This window comes from Heliangelus exortis, chromosome 2 (genome assembly GCF_036169615.1).
Source record: "Heliangelus exortis chromosome 2, bHelExo1.hap1, whole genome shotgun sequence".
In the NCBI taxonomy this organism is placed as follows: domain Eukaryota; kingdom Metazoa; phylum Chordata; class Aves; order Apodiformes; family Trochilidae; genus Heliangelus; species Heliangelus exortis.
Genome location: NC_092423.1, coordinates 108122588 through 108147783, shown reverse-complemented (window position 1 = coordinate 108147783; position 25196 = coordinate 108122588). Strand labels below are relative to the sequence as shown.

Genomic DNA, 25196 nt, shown 5'->3' with positions numbered 1-25196 from the left:
ATGATATATTAACTAATATTAAATCATCCTGTTTGCACATTTCTGTATTTAGACTCATATTTTATTTTAATCTATCTAGGATTTGAACCAGCTAAGCTACTTATGTTGGTTGTTGGAAATTCCAGCTTTTATTTTTGTTTGTTTAGTTTCTCTAAAACAAATACCTGCATTACTGTTACAGGGTTTTAATAATATACAACCAACAGAGAATTCTATTTTTTTTACAATTTGCATCTTTGCTCAGGTTATACATTTTTGAATTAAGTTTTAAGTATCAAAGAAATGGTGTGAAACTTTTTATAAGCAAATGTGTGATCTACTAGCCTGAGACAATTCTATTTACAGAAAACTGCGTGATCAAATTTCTGGTAATGTCAGTGAAGCCAAAATTTCACTCCAGATTTTAAGTAGTTAACCTTCTTTTCAATGCTTGCAGTATTTAATCAAAATAATTTAGGGAATTATTTGCTGTGGAATCAAAATGGAAATGTCTTGGACTCTGTAGCTTTTCCATTTTTAATAGAACAGGACAAGGGGTAATGACCTCAGTGAAACTTTTATTAAAACCGTTTTTGATAGCCAAAATTCATCGCATTAAATGTGATGATTTGTGTGTATAATGAGTAAAATAGTGCTGTTACACTGAATATTCTTAGACTTTAGTGAAGTCATTGATATTTACTTAGGAAAATAAAATGAGGTAAGTGTTCTTTTAAAAATTGAGATAATTATGAATTTGTGTTATTATTTTGATGATTACTTACCTAAACAATATGAAAAAATGGATTTTTTTTACCATCCTTAATAATATATTTTTTGTTGCACTCTGCATTGGAAATAAGCTGGAGAAAAAGGGTATTGCAAGTTTTGTTTGTAACCTGTTGTGCTTGCCTTGAGAGATGTGAAGAGGGTAGCTTTATGTTGAGAAAGAAGCTGGAATAGAGTGTGTGTTTAAGCCTTCATGAGACACAATCTGTTTCTAAAACCAGCAGTGTAACCACTTGTGCTCACTGTAATACATGTGAAGGGCCCAACTTGGTGCTGAGAAGGAAAGTCTAATATAAAGCATGAGATTAAGCTTCCATCAGGAAATATTTTTAATGTATTTTTGAAGATGGCAAGACATTAACCTTGAAGCTGGAAGCAGAAGCTTTGCTGTGGGAAGTCACCGAGCTCATCAAGAGGCTGGAGGCTGAGCGTGAGGAGGCAGAAAAAGCTCTGGAGCTGGAGAAGCAGAGGAGGAAAATGCTCACCATGAAAATGGATCGGATGTCACTTTGGAGGCTTCAGGAACTCCCTGCAGCTGTGCAAAAAGGTACTGGTGCTGAAACTATGAATATTTTATTATTTTTCTCTTAGTTATGAAGCATAAAAATAACGATACGACCTTAGTTGTGTTTAATGTAATAAGAGTGCAATATTTACTCTTCTGGATCTGATGTGCTTGAATGTATACCTAGGAAAAAACATGGAAAGTACTACAGAATGTTCAGCGTTGAGAAATAGCATAAGAGTGGACAAGAAACACATAAGATTATAATAAATACTGAGTTTGGGACAAGAAATGAGGAACTGAAGCAGAATTATAAAAAATAATGTGTTTGAGTTAAATCATAGATAGGACTTGTTTTCATGTAAACTTGACATCCCAGATTCTGAGGGTGCTTACTACTACCTTTTGTGATGAACTGCCATCTGTACAAGGGAAGTAAAGAAAAAAAGAGGAAAAAAAGAAGCCGCTTATCCGCTGCTTGCTGTTTTTCTTCTGACTCAGGGTACCATCTAAACCCAGACTTACAGAAAAGTTGCATAATTTGTAAGTCAGTTCCTGGATGTAAAATCACCATTGGTGCTCTAGTAAATGTTCTGGTACACATCACCCTGAGATCTCAGCCCTTCCTCCCCCATTTTCTCTCTCCCCCCTCCTCACCCTCCTTTTTATACCCGCTACGAAGCAGAATGTCAAAGAATGCACATCCCTAACAATGTATGAAAATAATGTATGCATGTAGAAATCTGTTGGCAGATCCTAGAAATCCTAGAAATCCATTGGCAGAAATTGCTTTCCTTAAAACAGTTGCCTCTGAAGGACCATGTTTGATTTCCTAGAAACAGAGACTGAATACAGGAATCAGAATTACAATTTGTTGATAACTTAGAAATTGCTTTCAGGAGAAAATTCTCTGGCAATTGAAAGGTCAGTGGAACAGAAGCAAACTGCTGCGAGAAGAGAAGCTTGATCATATCTCAGTTCTTCAGCACAATAGTTCAGTATTTGAGCTTCTGATATACTAACCTAGAGTCATTCACAGATTATTTTTGAATGTTGTTATGCATTCCTGTGCTTTTCACTTAACTGCTTAGTATCCTCTATAAATAGCAAATTTTAGAATAGCCAAATGTAATTAACACATTTATAATTCTGTCAATATATTTAATGATATAGTATTAAAAAAAAAATCCAAAATAAACCAGCATGAAGTTCGTCTGTGAAAATTAACCAGCTCTTCTCCCTTGTTTTATCAGTGGGTTATGTCAGCATAATGCTGTGTCCTTGGAGTAAATTTGTAATTTTCAGGATTATAACCTCTCATAGTATTATCTGTAAGATAAAAATTATGTTAAAATAGAATGGAGGATAAAGGGAAAATACCCTCAGAGATGTTATAATTATCCCTAATCTAAGTATTACAAACCCAGGAGATTCTTAATTAAGAGTTTCCATGACCCATTCAGAATTGACACTGAATCCTGTTATTTCATCAGACTTCCCCTGATTTCCATGATTACTACCTCCTGCTGCATCTATGTCCTGTAAGCATACTCAGGCACTTGGGGTGACATAACCTATCTTCATAAATTACCTTCTCTGGGATATTGCAATAATCCAATGTAAACTACATTTTATTCATCTTAATGTTAGGTATCATTTTGTATTATGTCAAAAAAACCCACATATACAAGGTCTATTTAACTTTCAGTCACAGTGAATTAATAATTTTGTGAATTTCTGATTTATGTCTTGATAACACAGCTAAATTTATCAACTGTTAAGGAGTTTCAGAGCTACTTCTCTTTGCTAGAGAGCTTTTTTTCTCAGTAAAATGTGCTTCTTTCAAATTTATGGTGATGTTTACTGCTCTTGAGACATTTTCAGGTTTTTTTCATAACTGATAATCTTATTTAATTTTCCCAGTTTCATGTCAATAATTTTTCCATATGTAGCATCAGCTGCTGCATCCCTAATAAGCTGTTTTGTTTTTTTTTTCTGAGCAAAATAGAATATATGTTGTCATTCAGCAGTGGTTTAATTATGTATCTTTTTTAAAGACCCATAGGAAATTTATGCTGAAGTCAAAAAAGTAAATGCAGCAAATCAAATTCAGTTAATATTGACAAACTTCTGTGTGGCAACTTGAATACATTTTTTTTGTTGTCTTTGAGTTTCTGTCTAGTTTAGCATTTTTGAAGCTAGTTCAGGAAGTATCCCTGAATGAAAATAGTTGGCATATTAAGGATGTGGGTTTTATACTCCCCTTGTTATTCCTCTGTGTCCACATAGGTCTATTCCTTGATACTCGGAAGCTCAGTAGAGTGTTCTTGTGTTATAATACCCTTCCTTACATGTGCCTTAAACCACCCCTCAATGAGGATTTGCTTGAATTTCATGGTAGGATTACTAAATTTAAATTCCAGAACAGCTGCTAATGCAGTATTTGGTGGTGTCTTCTATAACTGATGTTCTCTTTTTCACCTTCAAAGTAGTTTACAGCAAAATTTTGCAAGTCTTAATGTTACTTAAGCATATTTCCTAGTCTCACTAGCTATTCGTGGTGTTACTCAGTTACTTAATTTTTTTTAATGCTAATATCTTGTTAACAGAATATGAAATGTGTCTTCAAGATATCTTGGAGCTCCAGTGGCATTTTGATTGTAAACGCCGTCAGCTGCAACAGGTACAAACCCAAATACTCCAGGCAGAAGCAGCCAACAGAAAGATTCAGGAGGATATAGACTTGATGAAGAAACACAGCCCTCTGCTGGAAGAAAAGCTGAAACTGGAGAGTGAAGCTCTGCAGGCTGTGTTACAGGCCTATGAAAAGGTAAATACAAGCAAATGAAGATACTGTAAAAGCCTTTACCCAACAAAGGTTCATACAGCCTTTTGGAAGTAAAAAAGTCTCGTTCAAATATTTTTTACAGCAACTGTGAATTCTGTGCCCCTGCCACTACACAGAGGCACTCGGTGCAAATAGAATCCAGGGAGGATAATCTGCTGGCCTGTAGTAAATGTTTCTTAAACATCTATGCAATGAAATTCTAACTTTGTAAATTAATTTTATGTGGGAATTTTCGCGGGGAAGACAGAAGGCACATATCTGATATTTGCACAGATTCTTCTCAGATATCTCAAAGACATCAGTGTTTGTTTGTTCCAAAATATGGACATGCAAGAAACTGTCAAAAATGGTAGTAAAATTTAAGTATTTTTCAGTGCTGATTTTCCTGATTTATTGATAATATTTATTTATAATAATATTGGTAATTAATTTATTACTTTTTGATAATAAATGCCTAATGTGGATAAGGTCAGTCTGAGTGATCAAAGCATAATAAAGTTGTGGGCAGCTTCAAGTTTATGTGTAAAAAGAGACAGATACTGTGCTACTTTACCTACAGCTTTTAGTACTGATTATGTTGTCTGTATATTTTCTATAGTAGCTTTTAGATACTAATCCAGAGATTATTCTCTTTTTAAAGATACCTAGTCTAAAAATGATCTTTTGTTTGTAGATGTCTCTTAATAAATTCTGTTTATTTGATTTGTTTTATCTTGAACTTTTCATATTTTGAAGACTTGACAGTCATTTGAAAATATTTCTAAAATTAGAAAGAGTTAATTGCCTGTTACACAAATAATATGAGAATTATGATTAATTAGGTCTGAAGTATGAAATAGTTCACAGTTCTATCAGTGTTACTTGTTCAAAAGACTGGCTAATTAAAATCAAGTTGGCTATTTTGCTTTTTTATTTTGTATCCTATTTTCTTATTAATGTCTTATACTGTATGCAGTTAAAATATTGAAGTGTGCTAAAGTACAGCTCAGGAAGTGGACTTAAATATTTTTAAAATATTTTTAAATTACTTTTTTTCCCATAGGGTTTCTTTTTCTTTCCCTCTTTCTTTCGTTCTCTCTTTCTCTGAGTATCCCAATACTTTTTGTATCATTGCAGAATGTCCTTGTTGTACATAGGTGACTGCCAGTCTTGCACATCCTGTAGGAGATGTTTAAGTTATGACTCTGTTAGGTTACTGAGTCAGTGGCTTCTTTTAACACTATTTCTTTCTTTCTGCTCCAGAGGTCACTATCTTCCCACAGAAGTAGCCACCTTTTCACAAAAACTTCAAAGTTCTGTAGCAGAAGGAAAGCCCTCTTGCTAACATTTCTTTACGCTGTTCAATTTTACAACACACATTCTCTTGTATTTCACTGGAGGATTGTATCTATTGCAGACCATGCAGTATTTTCTTCTAAGTTGTATAATATCACAAAGTACTACTTCAGCTTTAAACTGCAAAGAATCAGACAAATCTTGAAATTATTTTTTAATTTAAACATTATGTATGGTTCTTATATAACATCTTTCAGAAAACTTGTTGTATTTTCTTAGGCATTAAAAATATATAATGATGTCTATTGTGAACTCATGGAAATCCAGAAGACAATTAAAAGAACTGATGAAGAATCTGAAAACAAGATGAAACCTATATATGAGAAAATTAAACTTGCTGAGATGCTATGGAGTCAATACAAGTAAGAGCTATTCAATATGGTATTATAAGATCCTGTTAGTTTTAATAGTGGCAATCACACTATAGAAAACTTGCTTTTAGAAAATCTGATTTTTGTAAAATTACAATAATAGAATTAGTCATAAAATAAATGTTTGCATTGTTTGTCTTAGGTTGCACTAGCAAAATAAGGGATGATATAACAAAATATACTCAAATGGAAGGCTACATGAACCAGCTCCTAGAGTATGCCATTTTTAATTTGGTTTACTTACATATGAATTTTTAATCTCTATAAATCCCCAATTTTGCTGTCATACTTACAGACTGCACAACTTACTTGCCATAAACATGGGTACTTATTCTAGTATCATAGTTATTTTATACTTATAATTTAATTTGTACTTGTTTATTAACCAGAGCATTTATAGCCCACACCAAATACTTTTGAAATTATCAAAATACCTCATCTTTCTTTTTATGACAAACAAACAACATTTCTATATTGGATTGCAAAGCAGCTTGTGTATGGCAATTACTTATGTTGCTGTAACCTCTTGCCAGGCTATTATCCTGTAAATTATCAAGTAGAGCTATAGTATCAGTAGGAAACCACTAATGAGTAGTCACTGACAAGGAATCTCTCCTTTCTGTTGCTGAGTGTATAGGTAAAAATTCAACATCAAGAGTAGTTGTATCAAAGAACAAGAATACCACCTAGTTTCTTGTTTGGTAGGAGGATGCACTCCACTTCGCTTTATATGCCCATGGATAGTTGCCAGGTTTTATTTGGTAAAGTAGCAAGTGACACAGTGGCTTTTTTTCACTTGAGATGAGGAACGTTTACCAGCATAATTGAGAGAAATCAGTAGATTTTCTAGACCTTACTGTGGCAGTAACAGATGTTTCCATACTGCAGCCAAATGACAGAGAATGTGCTTCCAATATCAGGCATTTCAAAAACTGTGCATGGCAAATATGGAGTGTATACTTATGCAGCTATCATAAAATTTGGTCCATGCTATTAATTTAGAACTACCTAGATTCACTAGGAATTTATATACCAGTTTCATAATTCAAGTTGTAATATGTACTACCTGAGCTGGGACAGCATGCACTGTTTCACTATTCCTGAGAGCTGATGTCAGAAGGTCTTTTATGTGCAGCGGTGGCTGTAAACTGTCTCGATCACTGATACTTTATTCAAGGTTGCAATGCTAGTGCTAATGGTTGAGGCTTGGATGCAAATTTGTGTCCTTGGTGCCCTTGTTTCAGCAGCTTTGAATTTCCCATCCAGCAAAACCATTGCCACAGACTGTCCCATCTGACTCCCATGTTTCTTTTTGAGGATCATTCTCATGAGAATTCCCTATAGAGCTGGCTCATTAGTTTACCTAAAAGCAGTAGAGGAGCTGAAGAGAAACATTTCTAGTTACAGAATTTCTTAAGTTTTAGAGAAATGAGGGTTTTAGAAGGGTGTCTGCTACCTCGAGATACATACCATATCAAGCTAGTGAGGTGTCTCTTCTACAATAATTCTCTTACTGCAGTTCTCTTAATGGAAAATGTCTGGTTTCCATACACTGATCCATTCAGCTCCCAGGAAGTACTGTGATCACAAAACACTCCCTGACCATTTTCATAGGAGGATTGTATTTATTGGACTAACAGTGGAATTTAGACTGCACAAAGTTCTTGGCAGTAGTCTTAGGTCCCTCAAAGAGATGTACCATCTGTGTCTGCTAGCTAACTAGGTGATGCTAGAATGCTGTGACAGTCTTTCCCTATGCTTTCAAATATGACTATGAACTATAAGAACTCCTCTTCACACCAGATGTAGTATTTCTAAGAGCCTATTTGCCAAAGATGGTTCTCATCTGTACATATCTAAGAATCTTATGCCACATACCTGTCAAGAGAACATCAAACTCTAGAAACTGTTACCAGTGGAGATAAATTTTCTGATTTTGCAGGCCAGCAGCATCCTGACAGACTTTCCAAAATGCCATGTGGCAGTTACGAACAGCTTATTCTCATGGCTTAACCCCAGTAGGCAGCTAAGCCCCACACAGCTGCTCGTTCACTCCCCCTGACTGAGATGGGATGGAGAATCAAAAGGGCAAAAGTGTGAAAACTGGTGGGTTGAGATAAGGGTAGTTTAATAGGTAACGCAAAAGCTGCATGCACAAGCAAAGTGAAATAAGGAATTAATCCACTACTTCCCACTGGCAGGCAGCCATCTCCAGGAAAACAGGAAAACAGGGCTCCATCACACATAGTTGTTACTTGGGAAGACAAATGCCTCAACTCTGAACATACAACCCTCTTCTTCCTTCCTCCCTGCAGTTTTTATTGCTGAGCAAATATCATATAGCATGAAATATCCATCTGGTCAGTTGGGGTCAGGTGTCTCAGCTGTGTTTCCTCCCAAACTCTTGTGCACCTCCAGCCTGCTCATTATCAGGACAATCTGAAGAGCAAAAGAGGCCTTGATGCTGTGTAAGCACTGCTAAGCAACAGCTAAAAGAACCCTGAATTATCAATGCTGTTTTCAGCATGAATCCACAACACAGCCCCAGGCAAACCACTATAAAGAAAATTAGCTCTATCCCAGCCACAACCACTATACTTATACACAAGGCCATTGTAATTACTATATTCTGTCAGTGAAATATCTTTTGTCAGCTTGTCTACTGAAGAGGCCAACACCAAATCCTCAAGTAAATGGGTAGCTGTCAGAGCTTAGGGTACTGTGAGTAACTTATTTATTCAGTGTTCCAAGTAAGGAGAACTGTTATACTTTTTAACCTGTATATAAACTGTTTTAGAAATATATAATAGAAAAAATAAAGCCCACACAAAATTTGAGAGTAAGGTATTTTGGTCATCTCTATGAAAGGACCCCCTCTCAGGGACATAAAGAAGAGGTCATAGCACCTTCGATGGTGCATAATAGGCTGCATCTGGTTAAAATAATAGGGATTTCAAGTTTCTTTAGATAATAGCATCTCAGCAACTTAAATTAAAAAACTGATTAATGCTCAGAAACTTGAAACACCTTTTTCAGCCCCATACAAGGAGTCCTTACTTCCTCCCTCAGACATCTTACAGGTGTTAAGCCTGCAGCACAAATAACACTGACTTTTGCCAAACAGCAATTTGAGAGTGTATTTTCGGGTAGATACAAACCTCAGGAAATCCTTACATTGGCTGATATGACTGCTGCTTTTGATGTTAGCTATCCAGGGAGATCTGTGCTTGCTTCACCTAGACATGTTCTTGAAGAAAGGAAGGTTATTTAGATGCAATAATCTAAAGATACCTTTAAGAAGTTCCTTTAAGTTACCATATCACTGTAAATCTCTTTGCCATTGGCACTAAACTGCAGAATTAAAGAGTGATCATAACTCTTTCTGTAATTATACTTTAGTATGGGAGCAGGAGGCATTCTGAGTGACATGAATTTACTCAAATGATTTTGCTGCTTGAGAAAGGCTGGTCTGGTACTCATAAAGTGCACTTTATGTCTGTGCACTTGTAATAAGATCCAGACTATCTATGTCTCAGTAAGAATGAGTCAGTGTAGAGTATAAAAATGTATTTTTCTGTCAGATGGATAGCTTAGCTTAGCAATACTAGAGAAATAAGTGTGTCTCTCTGACTTGTTTCTTACGTTGACATGTCTGACATTTTCCTTTTTTCATTCTGATCTTCACAGTGAATTTCTTCGTCTTCTTTTTCTTGAGTTCAGGATAATTTTAACACTATACTAGAGGTATTTATGCTAATTATATTTCATGGCCTCTAATAATAAAAAGATTAATGGTCAACAGTTTTATTTTTGGTTAACTAAAGCTTAACTTTTTTCTTTTTCATAGCTTAGTTTTCATCTGGGGAGAATATTGGTATATGAAAATTAAAATTGCAGTCAGACATATAGCTAAACCCCAAGTTTTTTATAATAAAAAAACTGACATCAGAATTCTGTAATACCAACACTTGTCAAAGCTGGAGTGGCTTCTGGAAATTATCATGTGATTCTCCAATTGAAATCACTGCATGTGTTTAAACAAAGAAAGAAGTGTGTAAAGGCTATGAGATAATCATCAAAGAATGGTTTAGGCTGGAAGGGATCTCAAAGATTATCTGGTTCCAACCCCCCTGCATGGGCAGGGACACCTATCACTAGATCACATTTCTCAATGTAATGTATTTTGGGTGGAGCAATACTTTTGCACTTTTTTTCCACTTTTTGTTTTGATTTTTTGTTGGGTTTTTTTTTCTGTTCCAGCATATACCTACTATTAAATTTTATTCCTTATCAGTTAATCTTTACAAAGTCAGCATTGATTACTCTCCTCTTATAGAAACAATATTGCTGTGTATTGTGTTCTGTCTTCACTAGCCTATGTCCTCTGTGACTTGACATTTTTACTTTGATCCTTCTTTCGATATTTTTTCTAAAGTAACTTCCATTATTTCCATGTGCTTTCTAAAGATTTCTGTATTTTATGACCTTTCCAAGATGTCCTCTGACTCCTTCTCACTTCTGTGGTACACTTTTGTGAAATTAATTGAAAGATAATCTGAACAGTAATCCAAATTAAGACATGTCAATGACTTTATCAGGGATAAAGTCTTACTCTCATTTTTTATTCTAATGTTTTTCATCCTGTTTCTTACTTAATCTAACATCTGCATAGCTTCTTTAACTGTGCTAAGTGTTAAAGAAACCTTCTGAGTGTTCATGTAAATACATACATGTCTTTCTCGATTTCACACAGGTAATTAAAAAATTCAGGGTATACTGATTGCTTAATCTCTCTTATCTTATGCTTCAGTTGAGTTTGGACACCAAACAATATGTACTGTTATGTTCTCCAGTTACTTAGTTTCTCTTGATTTTTTTCTTAGTTTCTTAGGTTTTTTTGGCTTTGACTATTGTAATCACAATATATGCTGACTTTTACATTCCTACCCCTTGCCCTTTCAGATCAGTTGTAAATATATCAAAGTTACCAATATGGGATTTTAAGATACCATGCTGTTGACCTATTCTTTCAATGAAAATTGATCATTTAATCTTACTTCTGCATTTTTTCATTAGTATTAGAATTTTTCATCTCACCTTCTGATCACTTCTTACTACTTTTTTCTTCACCAGTTTGCTCAGTTTTGTTCATTTGTTCATGTTCAGGATTTTGTTCATTTCCCTTTAGAATTCAGTCACTAATTCACAGCTGTCAGACAGCTTGCTTAGAAGTTGTAGGGCACTGTGGGCTGTTTTCCTCTTTTGTTTTTGTTGTCCTGGTGGAAATCAAGGGTCTTGAATTTGTTTCATGCTCAAAAAAAGTGAGGCATTTTCCTTTAGCAAGCCTTTATTTGGAAATGCATTAAAATTGACATACAGCAACTGTTTTTTTGAAACAAGTCTTAATGTAGGTTAAATTCCCAGTATAATGGCAGTAACTAATATCAGAGATTTGTCATCTATACTGATAGAAATATTCCATGTATCTTTTCTGTTTTGCCTAGCTAGGGGATTTCCCTTAGCTAGTGATGTAGACCATGGTGCACCTTGCAGCCTGTTTTAACTGTGTGAATTTCAATTAAATAAAAAATGCTAATGATGCAAGTGTTTTTAGGAATATCAGCATTTAAGGGAAAAGGTCAAGTAGAATACTTTTTTCTACTCCTTAGTGAAGAATTTTTTTTTGCCTGCTTTTTTCCCCCCAGTCATTTGCAAGACTGGCAATTAAAGTCATATGTACATTACAGACAAAGATGAGCCTTCAGCTGCTGCCATCTGAGGAGGACTGAAATAACATGGTATTTGTAGGTGTAAGACAGATCTGTAATGGCACAGGCTTGAAAGACTGTGCCACAATTGATACTCTTTGATTTGTGTTCACTGCCATCAGTGCAAGAATTATGAAAACTGCATGAATCCAACATACTGAGGCTAGGGTATATCACACAGCACATTTTTTTTATTTTTACACATATTGATTTTGGCTGGTAGCACTGAATTTTCCACAAGATTATGATCAAAAAGTTGCAGCTGATAGATAATATGAGAAGAGAATAAGAGTCTATGCCTGTTATGTGTCTGTAATTAGAATAATTTCAAATGTCATTTATACTTTTCTTTCATGGATGGTGAGACCTAAGAAGGTAGGAGTGTTAGAAGTGTTAGCTTTCATGCCCATCTTACATATATTCTGTGATATGTGAAATGTGACTGCAAGTAAATCTTTCCTGTCATCTTGGAAGGAAATAAAGGAAGACTGTCTATCAACTGACCTTGTGGGAGTAGCTCTTGAATTACTGATGAGTTCTCTTCATTATTGGTTTCTGTTGTTTTCCTGTGTTTAAGTATGCAAAACTCATTCAGGTTTTATTCAGGTTGCAATGCAATCGGTATCTCTGAAATTAAACTACTGCTGGTCTTAGTTCTGCTGCTTGGATTTATTTTGCCATTTAAGACACATTTTGAAATGTGTTATTGACCGAGATAATTCTTTGGGGAGCATGGGGGAAACTTCTCTTTTTTGCCTGATGTAACAATAATAAAAATAATGGACAAGCAACAGTAAAATTTTAACCTGATGTTCCTTTTGCCTTTCACCAAATCCATTCTCATATACAGCTGTAACAAAAGTCCTGAGCCCAGTCTACAATGAGACCCAAGAGTGTCTCATGGAAGCGTTTTTCTGATGATTGTTGAATTATTGTCTGTTTTGGTAATTATGGCAATTTTCCTTTTAATAATGCTGATAAATCTGCTATTCAGAGTGAAAGTGAAGCCCTTATCCTCTCCTTTGACCTTGCCTACTGTCTGCAAATTCCTTCTTAGATGAGGAATTGATGTCAGTAAAAAATTTGCTTCACAGATGAGATTTGTCCATAAGATGACAGTGGAGTGATTAAGTGAAAATGGCTCTGAAGCAGATTCAGCCACTAGCAGAGAAAAAAGTTGCCTCCTATTTTGTTTAATCAACATGTGAGATTTAAAACAAAGTCTTGTGCTTAACTACACCAATACCTGTTCAGAGGTCCAATTAATAGTTGTGATGTTGGCTGTTTAAGTGCAAGAGAACTGGTAGCATGAGTAGTTTTGATATCTGGCTGAAATTGCATGAATCTGCCAGGGCAGATATTTTGAAATTCCCTCATGCATACCTGTTCAAGAAATGTAGTAGAGAATCAAAATAAATCTTTACTAATTCAGATCTATTTACATTTCCCTTTATGGAGAGGGACTACCTTGGAATATTTCCAATGAGATGGATTCACTTTGTGTGTATTTCTATTAGGAATGAGTTAAAGCATTCTGAATCTATTTGGACCGAATACTGTATGAAGTTAAAAGAAACAGAGGAGAAGATTATAAAGGATGAAAAACACCTTGAGGAGTTAGTGAAGCAAAAAGCAGAAATCCAGGAAGATGCAAAATATTGGAACAGCAAAGTGAGTCTTGAATATTTATAAATAAGCAAGTAAATTAGTATCTTTTATAGAAAAGTACATGAATGCCTGAGTATTCTGTATGTTTAATAGTTATGCTCCTCTGTAAAGTGAAAATACAAATACCAAATTAAAAATAAGAAGTGGTAGATTCTGTAGAACATTTAAGTTCATTCTTCTCTTGTAATACTATTTTTCAAGTTTGCTTATTAAAAATATCATGATCATCTTATAGTCCTTTATGTGACCTGGATATTTTTGGTTGTTGTATGCATATCCACTAATACAGCTTATCTTCTTAAACCATCTGAAAGAATGTAAGTATTTAATGGGAGAATATGTGTCCTTTTGAATTAGAATTTTTGACCTGAGATGGCATGACATGCACTCTTAGATCATTCGGAATGATGCCCTATTTTACTCAAAATTCCCCTGGTTTTTTTGCTAGATTTGTGTATCATTCATTTTGAAATCTTGTTGTATTTGGCAGTTTAAAATCTGGAGTTCTTCACACTGCCTGTCTAGGAATTTTCAGTTAATTGACAGCTCCATATGTGGAACCAGTAGAAAATGCCTAAAGTAGGATTTTGATGCCCACAATGAAATTTAATTTTAATATGCATGTATATATGCGGGTATATATATATGTATAAATGCAGTATGAAGTTCATTATCTTGCACATTGTACATGTCCATTATTTTTGTGGGTTCTTTATGTAGATACCTAGGTCCTGCTAAGGATCCAGCAGAACCTAAGTGGAGTACTTCTGAGAAGCTGAATCTACCAAGGGGCCAGAACTTAATAAAACCCACCAAAGCACACCTCCCATAGAAGGAAAGAAATAGTTGTATTAGACAGCAACCAGTGGGCAGATTCTTTCTGTTTGCTTCCAACTGTTTATTACAGTTTTCTTGCACCAGGAATTCTGCAATAACTGTGAATTGATAACTAGAAAAAATAGAGCAAATACTTATTAGTAAACTTTTTTTTTCTTTCTTTTTTCTTTTTTTTTCTGGATTTCTTTTGGATTTCTTTCCATCTGAGTTTGCCTGACCAGTAGTTACTACTTGGGTATTAAGAGCAACTCAAAGGAAACAGAAATGTGCAACAGCAATAAGGTGGAGCATGGAACTGCAGTGTGCTCAGGTGGCCAAGAAGGCCAGTGGCATCCTGGCCTGTATCAGGAACAGCGTGGCCAGCAGGTCCAGGGAAGGGATTCTGTCCCTGTACTCAGCACTGGTGAGGCCACAGCTTGAGTCCTGTGTCCAGTTCTGGGCCCCTCAGGTCAGGAAGGAGATTGAGGTCCTGGAGCAGGTCCAGAGAAGAGCAAGGAGGCTGCGAAGGGATCCAGCACAAGTCCTGTGAGGAAGGGCTGAGAGAGCTGGGGGTGTTCAGCCTGGAGAAGAGGAGGCTCAGGGGAGACCTCATCACTCTCTACAGCTCCCTGAAAGGAGTTTGCAGGCAGGGGGGGATCAGTCTCTTCTTCCAGGCAGCCATCAGTAAGACAAGAGGGCATGGACTTAACCCTGCCAGGGGAGGTTTAGGTTGGATATTAGGAAAAAATTATTTACAGAGAGGGTGGTCAGGCACTGGAATGGGCTGCCCAGGGAGGTGGTGGATTCTCTGCCCCTGGACGTTTTTAGGAAGAGACTGATGTGGCACTCAGTGCCATGGTCTGGGAACCACAGTGGTAGTGGATTAAAGGGTGGACTTGATGATCTCAGAGGTCCTTTCCAACCCTGCTGTTTCTGTGATTCTGTGAGCTCCATTTGGTGACTGCCTTTCTTTTGATTGGGTCATACCAAGGTTGAGCCAGAGTTAGCTTTAACATAAAGCTATTCTATTATTGTCAGTTTCTTTCAAAAACATGACTAAACCAACTAACTCAGTGAATCTTTACAAAAAATAGTGACTTTCTAGAAAGCTCAAAGTTATTCTTCTGGTGGTCACAGAAATATTACTGGCACCATAGAGTTGTTTTGGGAATCAGGTAAATTTTTTGATTATTTTCAATTACTTCAGTGCATTTTGAATTGGATCCAAATTACAATAACTGACAATTTTCACGTGAATCAACAAGCTTCAAGACAGAATTAGTGATACGAAATAGTATTTTACTATAGTTTTCCTGGCTTTTTTTTCTTGTTTTAAATCATGCTGGGTTTTAAGTTTTTTATATAACCTATTGGGAGTGCTGCAAATTTTGACATTGTATGTATAAGTGAATGTTCTCCCTCACATGTTACCCGGATTTGCATTACAAAAGTATCTGTATGCATTCAATCCACTTTTTGTATCTACATGTTGTTCTTCAAAGTTTAGAAGCAACCTTATACAATTAATCTTACACTTAACTGTTGTTCCCTTGTTATTTTGCTTTCATTATTCACCTGCACAGTGTGGCAGTGTCTCAGGTCATTCCTGTCAAAATATATGTTCTGAAAACATTGAAAGAAGGGAAAAAATACAGATCCCTTTTTTCCCCCATGTACCACTAATTTAAAAGCTGAGACATTTTGCTCATGCTTAATCTGTTGGGTTTTTTTATTGTTGTTGTACCTGTAGATTTAACCAATTTACTTGTCTTTCTCATACTCCACTCATATGTCATGTATGAAGCAGCATTCTGTGACTCTGTGCTGATACTTTGAAGATTATAAGATATATTTTTATTACTTTACAAAATATTTTCTAGATAGAAGAACTGACTAATAAAATGCCTGCCCAAGAAGATGACAGCATAGGAGTATCAGATGCTGCTTCTGAAGTGTTTAAAACTGTGGAAGAATTAGTAAGTTTTTTATGTTTTTATAGTAAGTAAAAATGAATATCTACATTTTCTGTGCTAGGCCTGAAATAGCTTTAACTTATGCTAAAGGTGTCTTAATGTTTTAATGTTCATTAGAAATCCACCAGGGAAAGTGAGCTACAGAATATAAAGCAAAAGCTTCTCAATACTAATGAAGCACTGGACATTCTCAAACGTGAAAATGAAGAACTAAAAGGAGAAAAAGAAAAGTTTTTGCAAAAAATTCGAAATAGGTAATTCCTACAATATAGTAAGCAAGCATTATTTTGAAATGAAAGTGTGAAAAGCATGCCTATAGAAGTGAACCTGGCTTTTATTTCAAGTCTGTCTGTAATTTAACATTTCAATAATTAAAAATCACTTCAGGCTTAAATCTATAATCTAACTTATTTACCCTTTATTTGAAGGAAAATAATCACAATTCTTTAAAAGAGAAAATACATACGTTGACAATTAAGATAAAACAAAATGAGGAAGATTCTGGAATTCTCTGTATCTTAACAGAAACCTCAGTCCCCAGAATATTTTGATAAAAACTTCAATGAATTTTATTTTTAATTTTTCATACATAAATGTTGTAAACAGAGAATCTGAAATACTGTATTTCTCTGTTTTCTCTGAATTCTTTTAAGACATTTTGCACAGATCCACAGCTGTGATATAGACATTTGTTCGTAAGTGTTATGTTTACTCCATAAAGTTCCAGTTTCATTAAACTTCCCCAAAATTGTATTCTATGGAGGCTGTCATATTAAATAAGAAAGGAAAATTGTTCTTACAGTAGTAACTTAGAGGAGAGTCTCAAATGTCTTAATGTCTTTGAAAGGAAGATACACTCCCTCAGTTAAGTTAAGGCTGCTTTAATGATTAAATATGAATGTCTTCTGCATAAATTTTCTGAAGCAACTACAGAAAAGGTACTGTGTTTCAGACCTTCATGTGCAGCTCGTAGTTCAGATGCCAACTAGCTTTAATTGGAGATTCCTTGAGTAGGAGAGTTTCTCCTCAGTCAAACTTCAGTGCACTAATTTAATGTATTTGTAAAGATACCTGATTAAACAATGCAATAATGCATGCATTTTCAATCTCTAGGGGCCACTTTCAATACAGTTTTGCCAAGCAGTATTCCCACACCTTCAAGGCTTTGCAAGTTTGTTGCAAAGTGGTAACAGGTACCATCTGTATATGGATAAATGGTTAAGGCTTTCAGAGAAGAGGTTTCTCACTTTGTGCAAATTTTCCTAATACTTTTCAGTTCTCTGGATAGTTGGTAAAGTGTCAGTTGCCCCAACTTTATTCTGTGCAAATTCTTCTCCTTCTCTTACCCCGTTTTCATTGATGAACACAACATTAAATGGCATGGAATATCTGGACAGTTTGTGTCACCTCTTCCACACCCAGCCTACTTACTGGGGTGGCAGAGTGGAAGAAAGAGAAAGTGCAGTTGATGTTCAGCAATAGCAAAACCACTTTTGTATTACTAACAGTGTTTTAGCCACTTATGCAATGCATAGCACTGTGCAGGCTGCTGTAAAGAAAGTTAACTTCATCTGAGCCACACCCTGTAAACCTGTCCAGGGGACTCCATTCCTCTTCTAAACTTCACTGCTGCTCAGAATTATCTTCAAAGTGTGACTGAACCGGTTATTAACATCCCCAGTATCCCCAGCTGTCAGAAACAGTTTTGTTACAAATACCTTGCTCTTGTCAAGACCAGAGCTTTCTTTTTACATGTGCTTTGAAGTTGAGCAGCATCTGTTTGGCTGGGGTTTTCTTTGTCATCATTCTGTTCCTCATTGCTTCTCAATAGTGTGACCATACTATTTTTACTAATTGATTTTTTGCTAATGTGCATTTACCAACACGGACTACATGGTCAGAAAGGTCAAATATTTTCATGCTGCTATAAAGTTAATTTTCTTCCTAGCTTTGAAGGGGGTTTGCTTGCCAGTCAGTGACTGTATTTTCATTTTGGGGTAGTCTTTTCCTATCCCCAGCCCACTGAAATATCTGCTTTTTCTTTTTTTCACAGATCTGAATAAATTAGGGAAGCTTTTTTCCGCTACTGGGGATCCTATTTCATGGAGAGACCTAAACTTATTGCTTACAACTATGATGGGGATACCATTTAATCAATTTCTGACTGAATCTTCTTGTATACTGTTTCTCATAATAATGAAAAGAAAAGAATGTGTTCTTTTTCCTTTTATTTTCTCAAATTGCCTCATTGCTCGAACCAGGCAGTTTTCTTAACTGGGCGTATGGACATCTTCCTGGCAATAGATGTAGAATCCTTACCTCCTCTACCTTCTACATTTTCTAAAATGGATGTCATATTCTCTCTGTATCTTTTATGAAAACATTGAGGCAGGCCTGCTTTTTAGAATCAGAAGTGTACTTTAAATTTTATTGATTACATTGATGATGACATCTTTTCACACTAATACTGACTGCTGGGCAAGAGGCTCCAGAAATAGTTTTGCTTGTGGTAAAATGACCCTGAAGTAATTTTTTTCCCAGAATATTCCAAGACCTGTTTCCAGATACTTTGTGACCAAGCATAGAAGGTTCTAAAATATTAAGTTTATGCTAACAAATATTTGGGGGAAAAAAAATCAATTACTAGAACAATATGGAATTTGTTCTCTGTATGAATATTCAGTGTTCATCTGTGTTGTATTTCCTTTATAGTGTGTTAAGCATCTTGGATGGAAGAAGGTGAGAAAAAAAATGTGCATTTGACTTGGTATTTAGTGTCTGGGTATATCTTACAGAGAGTAGTTCTTAAGTAGTTCTTAAGAACTTAGTTCTGTCAGCTCTAATCCACTTTCTTTTTTGCTTGAAATATGTTTCTCTTTCATCCAAACTTAAAATGTTTTAATCTCCATGGTGATGAATAGCCCTTTATGCATCAAAAAAATTTGATCCATATAGAATGTATAGGAAATCAGAGTGGAACGGTCATAATTTGGTTTTGATATTTACATCTTTTTACTGTCGTAGACATTTTAGAGGTATTTGTGAAACAATTTAGTCACTAGCTTCCCCAAAAGAGGATTACCTACACTTATACCCATTTTAAGAATCAACCAGATGAGTATTTTTGTGGGCTTTATTTTTTGTGGACTATTTTTTTGTGGCTGTTTCAAATCTTCCCTGGAGAAAGTGAGTAGTTACTTGCACAGTGATCTTTTGTCAGTATTTCAATATATGTGTTACTTCCTCGAAGTAATTTGTTTCTGGTAGATAATTATTTTTCCTACTTAGGCTACTGTAAGTAATGTCCATATGAGAAGCTATAGGGTATTTGGATATATTAAGAGTGCTTAATTAGGAGAAATGCATGTGTCATAAGGTATGTGATTTATAAGTTTTCTACATGTGGAATTTGCAAAATAAATTCCTCTATCTCTGATGCAATAATTATTCAGACCTGTTTCAGATTCAGGTCACAAGACCATATGTAGATAAACTTTTATATTTGAAAGTGATGTGGTTGTGGTCTGAATATTTCAAGTCAATATTATCAGGGATTATAGGATTCAGAAACTGAATTCTGCACTGGAGCAGTCTGTGCCTGAGGGACTGCACCTGTGGGAGGGACTCATGTCGGAGGGGTTCCTGAAGGACTCTCTGCCATGAGAGGGACCTCGCGTTGGAGGGGGGGAAGGCTGTGAGGAGTCCTCCCCCTGAGGAGGAAGGAGCGGCAGAAACACCGTGTGGGGAACTGACCCTAAACCCCCCCTGCCCCTCCCTGTGCCCTGAGGGGGAGGCAGCAGTGGAGCAGTTTGGGCCCAGGAAGAAAGGAGGGGTGAGGGAACGGTGTTAAGATCTGGTCGTGTTTTCTGTTTCTCTTGGTAGTTTAATTTGGTTTTTTTCTTCCCCAGTTGAGTCTGTCTGGTTTTGCCTGTTATAACTGAGAAGTGAAAATCTCCCTGTCCTTGTCTCAATCATTGGGCCTTTGGGTAGATTTTCTCTTCCTTGTCCCACAGTGGAGGTGGGGGGCGAGTGAGGATAGGCCTAGGTTATACCAGCTGGGCCTAAACTGTGACAGTGTGGAAATGATTTTTTCAGACACAGATTTACAACTGAAGTTTCATCTGATAACCAGAATATCCTTCATCCTCTCTTTGCTGGGTGGAGTGTTGTAATTAATTCTGATCCTATCTAAGTATTTGGTCTTTGATCTGAAGAGGTCACATACTGTGCCTTCACAAATTCCTCATTTGCCACTGATTCTTCATAGCATTATTTTCTTGAGCTCCTTCATCAGTCTGCTTAACTGGCAATGCACTTGCTCTTGCAGCTTTCCTCAGTCACAGTCCTGGTTACTGCTCACACTGGTATTGTTTATCTCTATCTATTTCATTGCTAACCTCACTGGTGTGCAGGAAAGCACAATTAGTCTATGGGATAGAGGCAGACCTGTGAAAGTCTAAAAAACAAAATTATTACTGCTGTTGAATGAGGTGGCTCCTAACTAAATGGACTTAGACTGGGAAGTACCAGACTACATCTGCTTTCCTATTACTTCCCTTCAGCCAAAAAACCTCTGTTGCTCTCTTGATGATCTTTGATCATTACCATCTAGGGAAGATTTGGACCATTCACACGTGCACTCGTGTCTATGGTTTTCTGCTTGTAGCAAATCTCAATCATCTCCAGTGCTTTAATTCACAGGGAAGAATTTCCTTTAGATCTGTACAAGGTACTGTGTCAGCAGGTGTAAAAAAAGACTAAGAATTCTCTGTATTCAAGATGTCTAAGCTGATAATGACACTTTGGATACTCAGGCATGGGGTTCTTAGGCCTCTCAGGGGAGCACCAGTGGTGTAGTGGTATCATGCAAGATTCCCATTCTTGCGACCCGGGTTCGATTCCCGGCTGGTGCAGGTGACACTTTCCTTTTGTGGCGGGAGCCTTACAACTTCTTAGTATCTAGACCACCCTGAACTCACCCCAGAGGTATGTGGTAGCATCACTAACAGTTTAAGATGGTGAAAATAGACTTACTTCATAGAGACCTTGAGTTTTGCTGCTGTTACACCTCCTGTAACATCAGAAAACTGTCTGTATGTAAGTTTACGTGAATTGGTTATTTAGGGATCTAAACACAGGGTCTGCAGGGTTGTGACACTGCTGAAGCCTTGTGGTCACAGTTATACTGCATTTTTAGTTCGATTAGGAATGAGTTCCTGTCTCCGTTAGGCTGGTGAAGTGCTTGAAAATCACAACAAATTGGATCTAGCTATGGGCAATCTTTTAATAGAGAAAGGGTAATTGTAATGCCACATACATGGGATGCGTCAGGTATTGTTCATCAAGATGCATCTAGGCAGTTTTCTGTTCTCTTGCTCTGTGCCTCTGTATAAGTTGAGTTTTGGGAAGGAAAACTGAGTTACTGTGGGCTTGCATTGTCTTGCAGGTTTTTCAAGGACTACTTAGAAGATGCTGCTGACTATAAGACTGTGTATTTAGGAACCAGCAGTTCACACACACACTAAAAGTAGAATGTGCAGAGACAGCATATGTGTATTAAATAATCCATGAAATATAATCCTTGTGCAGTAGAAATCTTTGGGGTTTAGATGGTAACTGTTTCCTTCTTTAACTGTCAAATTACACCCTGTATTAAAGGAGATGATCTTTGAAGGAAATATCCTGGCTACTAATTTAGCTAAGCAAATGAGTGATCGGTGCCAACCTGTGGTGGGTTTGCAAGTTAAGTTTTGGAAACAATGTTGCATACCCTCTGAAGATCTTTACATTGCCATTTAAGTTTGCCATTCTCATTCATTAGATGCTCAGTGGTAGTAAAGTTTATTTTTCAGTGTTCCCATTCTTACAGGAGAAGCCCAAAACATTCCATCCAAGAATATTAAGTCCTAATGATATTGAGATTGTCTTCTGTCAGATGAAGTATCACCAAAGTTTATCTGTAAGGTTTCTTTTATTTGCTTGTTTGATTTTTGCTGTGTAATCTAACTTCTACTGAAAGCTTTTTGTATACAAATTAAAATTGGTTTATGTGACCTAAGAATTCTGCAAATAGCAATGTACATAGCAATTTGAATTCACCAGGTGTGTGACTAACCTGTATCACTGCACTTGTCTGAAGCATCCTAGACGTGTCCATTTATTATAAGATAGATGAACTGAGACTGTGTGACCAATTTCAACACTTCCAAAAGGACTGGTTTTGCCACTTTTTTCTCATCCAAAAATGATAGTTTTTATATTATATTTGGGAAGTGTGGCCCAAGAAAGATGGTTAATATTCAAGGATTCAAGCTCCTTCAAGCTCAAGAGCAATCCTTTCCAATAAGTAGGAAGTCAGGGGAAAATTCCAAGGGGCCTGCATAGTTAATAAGGAGCTCTGGGCAAAACTGAGACACAAAAAGAAGCATAGAGAAGGCAGAAGCAGGGGCTGGTAACCTGGAGGGAATACAGAGGCATTGTCTGAGCACACAGAACTGCAGTTGGGAAAGCCAAAGCTAAATGGAATTGAGTCTGGCAAACGATGTCAAAGGCAAAAAGAAGTTCTTGTCTGAGTGCTGGTAGAGAAGCTCTTGATAATAAACAGTCTGCATGAACAGAGAGTGAAATGGATTGAAAACTGGCTGAATGGCCAGACCTAGGAGTGTTTCTCAGCAGCACAAAGTCAAGTTGGAGGCCAGTAGCTAGTGGTGTACCCTAGGGATCAATATTGGGTCCAGTCTGGTTTAACGTCTGCATTAATGATCTGGATGATGGGGCAGTGGACCTTCAGAAAGTTTGCTGATGACATCAAACTGGAATGACTGGCTGATACAGTCAGTGACTGGCTGATACAGTCAGTGACTGGCTAATAGGGTGTAGGGCTGTGCTTCCATCCAGAGGGACCTTAAAATGCTGGAGAAATGGGCCAAAAGAAACCATGAATTTCAACCTGTTGCCTGCAGGTTGAGCGGGGTTATCCTTCCATTCAGCACTGGTGAGGCTACACCTGGAGTACAGTGTCCACTTCTGGACCCCACAGTAAAAGACACACATGGTCATACTGGAGAAAGTTCAACAAAGGCCAACAAAGATGAGGAAGGGACTGGAGCATCTCTCCTTTAAGGAAAGGCTGAAAGACTTGGGACTGTTCAGCCTGGAGAAGAGAAGGGTCAGGGGGAAGTCTTAATAATGTATATAAGTACCTGAAGGCAAAGTACAAAGAGAAGGGAACCAGATTCTTTTCAGTGGTGCCCAGGGACAGGACCAGAGGCAATGAGTACAAAGCAAAATACAGGATGCTCTGTATGGATATCAGACATCCCTTTTTCACTGTGAGATTGACAGAGCACTGCCACAGGCTGCTGGTGCAGGTTGTGGATTCTCTATCCTTGAAGATATTCAAAGCCATCTGGACACAGTTCAGGGCATCTGTCTCAGGGTGTCCTTCCTTGAGCAGGGGAACTGGATCACATGACCTCCAGAAGAACCTTCCAATGTCAGCCATTCTGCAATACAGGTTAACAGTAGAGATTTATAGGAAAACAAACAAACAAAAAAAATACATATAATTGCTTCAAAGCCATGACCTCTTAGGGCTTATACTCATGAGTAAAGAAACTTTAAAAGAAACTTCTCTGCGGAAGACCTGAGTTTATTCAGCATCGAATAGTAGTATGATAAAGTACTGCTTTGGTTTTTAAATATTTCTAGCTTTACTTACTCAATAATGGGTTTTATTTTTATTATAGTTAATATAATTTATAAAAATAAATATAAAAGTGGCTGGTTTATTTCAACAGTTCAAGAAAAAAGAAGGCATATCAGTCAGAAATCAAAATACACTGTGAGAGCCTGTCTAAGATTGAAGAGCAAATAGAAAGACTAAATGAAGATATCCGTTGTGCTGAACTGTCCTACAGTGAAGCAAAAAAAAAGTATGAAGACTTAAAAAAAACCAGAACTGCAGAAGAAATGTCTTACGAGGTAAATTTTTAAATTCAAAATAATACTTTAGAGTAGAAGAATAAACAATAGTGATCTTTACGTCACAGAATTACTGGGCAAGGAAACTAATATTAAAAAAGCAAAATTTAAATCTTTTTATTTTAACTGCATTTTGAAACAGTTGAAAAATAGCAAATAACAGTAGTCTCTGGCAGAGAAAATTGGTTACTAACTGGTCATAGGTAATGGCAGGCTAAAAAAGTTTACATATTAAGTATTCTCAACTATATAAAGATTTTCCTGGGTGATTTAAAATTAATAGTTACAGTCTCATTCTTTATGCAACTAAATTATTAGAAGAATTTGTAAAACAATGTAGTTTTACTTGATGATAAATATAACCATTGCAAATGGAACACTACATTAGAGTAATTGTTTAACTATAATTTGGATTTCTGACATACATTACATCCAGCAAGCAAATTCTTAATGATAAGTCACAGAACTGTTATCCTAGAAGTGATATGAGTAGGATAGTTATATCAGAAAGGGACAAAACATGCTCAGATTTTTACTGGATACAAAATAGTCTCATCATTTAAAATATAAAAGGCAGGTGTTTTAAAATGTTGAATATTTGGTGTTTAATGTCCATTTAGGTAAGGCAGATCAGCCTCTGTCTATTTATTTTAAGCTACCAAAAAAAATCACATTAAATCTAGAAAATACCTTTGCTTTTTCTAGTAGTATAGTCTGCATTTATTTACATCTTGTGTCTGAGACTAGTTGTAATTTCCTTTTTAATGTAGTTTTATGATACTTGAGAAAAAATTTAAAAGGTATGATCATCCTTACTATGATGCTGAATTTTCATTGCTGTTGTCCACTAACTTGTTTTCTTATGCCTTGTACTTGTATTTGGGTTTTTCCTCTAAGAATTCAGAGTCGAATCTTAAAAAAGAAATTGAAGATCAAAAAGGAGTTTGCGAATTGACTCAGGTAAATATGACAGGAACCATTTTACTAGACACATAAATTCTTCTTCTAACTCCTTTTTACTTCCTACTATGAATTAACTCAGAGTACCCTGTGACCAACTCACATAGAAGGCCAATGGGTTTTGCTAAGTAACAGTGCCTGTTACTAGGTTTCACTAGAAAGTGAAATCAGACTTTCTTACCTTCAGTTGATTGATACACG

General features: G+C 36.3%; 1 protein-coding gene and 1 non-coding gene across 3 annotated transcripts in view; both read left to right on the top strand.

The window, feature by feature from the left end:
* Positions 1–25196, top strand: part of CCDC178 (coiled-coil domain containing 178) — a 158698-nt gene that overhangs the window by 9798 nt on the left and 123704 nt on the right. For both annotated transcript variants that reach the window (XM_071737446.1, XM_071737444.1), the window contains exons 6-13: positions 1115–1315; positions 3883–4103; positions 5676–5818; positions 13113–13266; positions 15960–16055; positions 16170–16306; positions 23852–24035; positions 24933–24995. In XM_071737446.1, coding sequence (XP_071593547.1) covers positions 1115–1315; positions 3883–4103; positions 5676–5818; positions 13113–13266; positions 15960–16055; positions 16170–16306; positions 23852–24035; positions 24933–24995 — 1199 coding nt within the window. The remainder of the gene's footprint in view (positions 1–1114; positions 1316–3882; positions 4104–5675; positions 5819–13112; positions 13267–15959; positions 16056–16169; positions 16307–23851; positions 24036–24932; positions 24996–25196) is intronic.
* On the top strand, positions 20895–20965 carry TRNAG-CCC (transfer RNA glycine (anticodon CCC)). Its single transcript has one exon. It is a non-coding gene; the product is annotated as a tRNA-Gly (tRNA).